Below are 2,664 nucleotides of genomic sequence, written 5' to 3'. Positions count from 1 at the left end.
TGTGCTCACCAGGGGAAACACTGCATCCTGGATGTGTCGGCCAACGCGGTGAGGAGGCTGCAGGCCGCTCAGCTTCAACCCATCGCCATCTTCATCCGACCACGGTCCCTGGAGAACATCCTGTAAGTCCCTGAGGTCATCATGACACACGTCACAGCTGATGCAGACGCTCTCACTGCTGTTTCACTGGGACGTGTGTGTGTGTGTGTGTGTGTGTGTGTGTGCAGCGATCTGAACAAGCGTCTCTCAGAGGACCAGGCGAGGAAAGCTCTGGATCGAGCCATCAAACTGGAACAAGACTTCCTCGAGTGTTTCTCAGGTGAGAACGTCATCTTCATGCAGGTGAGACGAACGTGATGGTTTCAGATTGTTAACTCTGTGTGTGTGTGTGTGTGTGTGTGTGTGTGTGTGTGTGTGTGTGTGTGTGTGTGTGTGTGTGTGTGTGTGTGTGTGTGTGTGTGTGTGTGTGTGCAGCCATCGTGCACGGCGACAGCTTCGAGGAGGTCTACCACCTGGTCAAAGCCGTCATTGAGGAGCAGAGCGGCCCGTACATCTGGGTTCCTGCTCGGGACAGACTCTGATTGGCTGCAGCCAGAGGTGGGCGTCGTCTTATTGGACCCCCCCCCCCCCCCCCCAGCGGGGTCACCTGACGGAGAGCCCGTCGGTCTTTTTACAGTCTTCTTGTCTTTCTACGGGATGATCCTCCATTATCGGATGGATGCTGTAGAAATGAGATTCTTTAAGGACAGTCTGTCTGCGTCAGAGAGACAGACGGGTGGTTGATTGATTGATTGGTTGATTGGTTGATTGATTGATTGATTGATTGATTGATTGATTGATTGATTGATTGATTGATTGATTGGTTGATTGATTGATTGATTGATTGGTTGATTGATTGATTGATTGATTGATTGATTGATTGATTGATTGATTGATTGATTGATTGATTGATTGATTGATTGGTTGATTGATTGATTGATTGATTGATTGATTGGTTGATTGATTGATTGATTGGTTGATTCTGTATTATCAGTAAATAATGAATCAGGACTGTAGAGTTCAGTTGGTAATGAAGTATTTATATTATCCTATTTATTTAATGATTTATCTATTTATTTATTTATGTGATGTGAAAGTGGTGTGTGTGTGTGTGTATGTGTGTGTGTATGTGTGTGTGTGTGTGTGTATGTGTGTGCGCGTGCGTGCGAGTGTGTGTGTGCGTGTGTAGTGTACATAAAGACTTGTGTGACTGTAAATAAAACTATGGGGCTCAAACACACAGTCTATTCAGGGCTTAAAGTATCAAACACTAGACAACAATACCCACAATCCCCCTCTGCTGTACTTCTACAAACTCCTGTCGCGACTACAACACCCACAACCCCCGTCTGTATGGACTACAACTACTACAGCCCCCTTTTGTCTGGACTACAACTACAACAACCCCATTCTTTCTGGACTACAACACCTACAACCCCCTTCTGTCTGAACTACAACGACTACAATCCCCTTCCATCTGGACTACAACCCCCTATTGCCCGATTGACGGGACTACAACACCCACAATCCCCTTCTGTCTGGACTACAACACCCACAACCCCCCTCTGTTGCATTGGACCGTTTTGGCGTAGCAGCAACAAGGAGGTGAACCTGAAGCTGAACACATCTCTTTGTGAGCAAAAGGCTACGGACTACATTACCCACAGTTCCCAGCTCCAGTGAAGGATTACACCATCAACAAATATCTTCAGCACAAAAAGGACTACATTACCCACAGTTCCCAGCTCAAGATCTTCGAGCCACACTTCCTGGCTCTGGGTCTCTTTTGGACCACAGTCCCCATGATTCTCTGCTCCTGAACCAGGACCAGCTGAGGGGCGGGGCTAAATGTGGGGGGGCGGGGTCTGTCCTGACTCCATTACCCACAATGCTCCTGAACTGGTTTCTGATGGTTCCAGTGGGTTTTTTAGACTGAATATCAGGGTCATGTGAATAATTCTAATAATTCTTATAATAAAAATAATCCTAACTATTGAAGATGTAATATCTCACACACACACACACACACACACACACACACACACACACACACACACACACACACACACAGTAACACAAACACACGCACACACACACAGTAACACAGATATACACACAGACACACCTGAGGTCGTCTTTTCTTTCTGAGCACTGACAGAAACACTTTATTAAACTTATATCTGAATATTCATTAGCCTGTGACACACACACACACACACAGTAACACACACAGTAACACACACACACACACACACACAGACACACACAGTAACACACACACACACAGACACACACACACACAGTTGGAGTGACGACTGACTTGTTGTAAAATGAAATAATTAGTTCTAAATGAAATTGAAATATTGAAATAAATTCCTTATAAAACCTGAATGTGTTTGATTGGTGTGTCGATGATGTCGTCGCGTCAATGATGATGTCATTGTGTTGATGATGTCGTCGCGTCATTGATGTCGTCGCGTCGATGATGTCGTCGCGTCGATGATGTCGTTGTGTGACGTGTGTTGAGAAGGGGACACTTTTAACTGTAACACCGCTGAACATCTGAACAGACAGATTTAAAGTGATAACAGCACAAAGGAGCTAGCATGCTAAGCTAGCTACCTG

The 2,664-nt window shown here is 45.6% G+C and overlaps 1 protein-coding gene across 2 annotated transcripts in view; it reads left to right on the top strand.

Moving 5' to 3' along the window:
• LOC306714668 (disks large homolog 4-like) overlaps positions 1-581 on the top strand; it is a gene marked incomplete at both ends in the record, with an annotated part of 28,559 nt that extends 27,978 nt beyond the window's left edge. For both annotated transcript variants that reach the window (XM_079184749.1, XM_079184750.1), the window contains 3 exons: positions 13-122; positions 228-319; positions 475-581. In XM_079184749.1, coding sequence (XP_079040875.1) covers positions 13-122; positions 228-319; positions 475-581 — 309 coding nt within the window. The remainder of the gene's footprint in view (positions 1-12; positions 123-227; positions 320-474) is intronic.
• Positions 582-2,664: the final 2,083 nt, after the last annotated feature.

The sequence above is a fragment of the Pholis gunnellus genome (genome assembly GCF_910591455.1).
Source record: "Pholis gunnellus genome assembly, chromosome: 23".
Taxonomy (NCBI): domain Eukaryota; kingdom Metazoa; phylum Chordata; class Actinopteri; order Perciformes; family Pholidae; genus Pholis; species Pholis gunnellus.
This window is presented reverse-complemented; position numbering and strand designations above follow the sequence as displayed.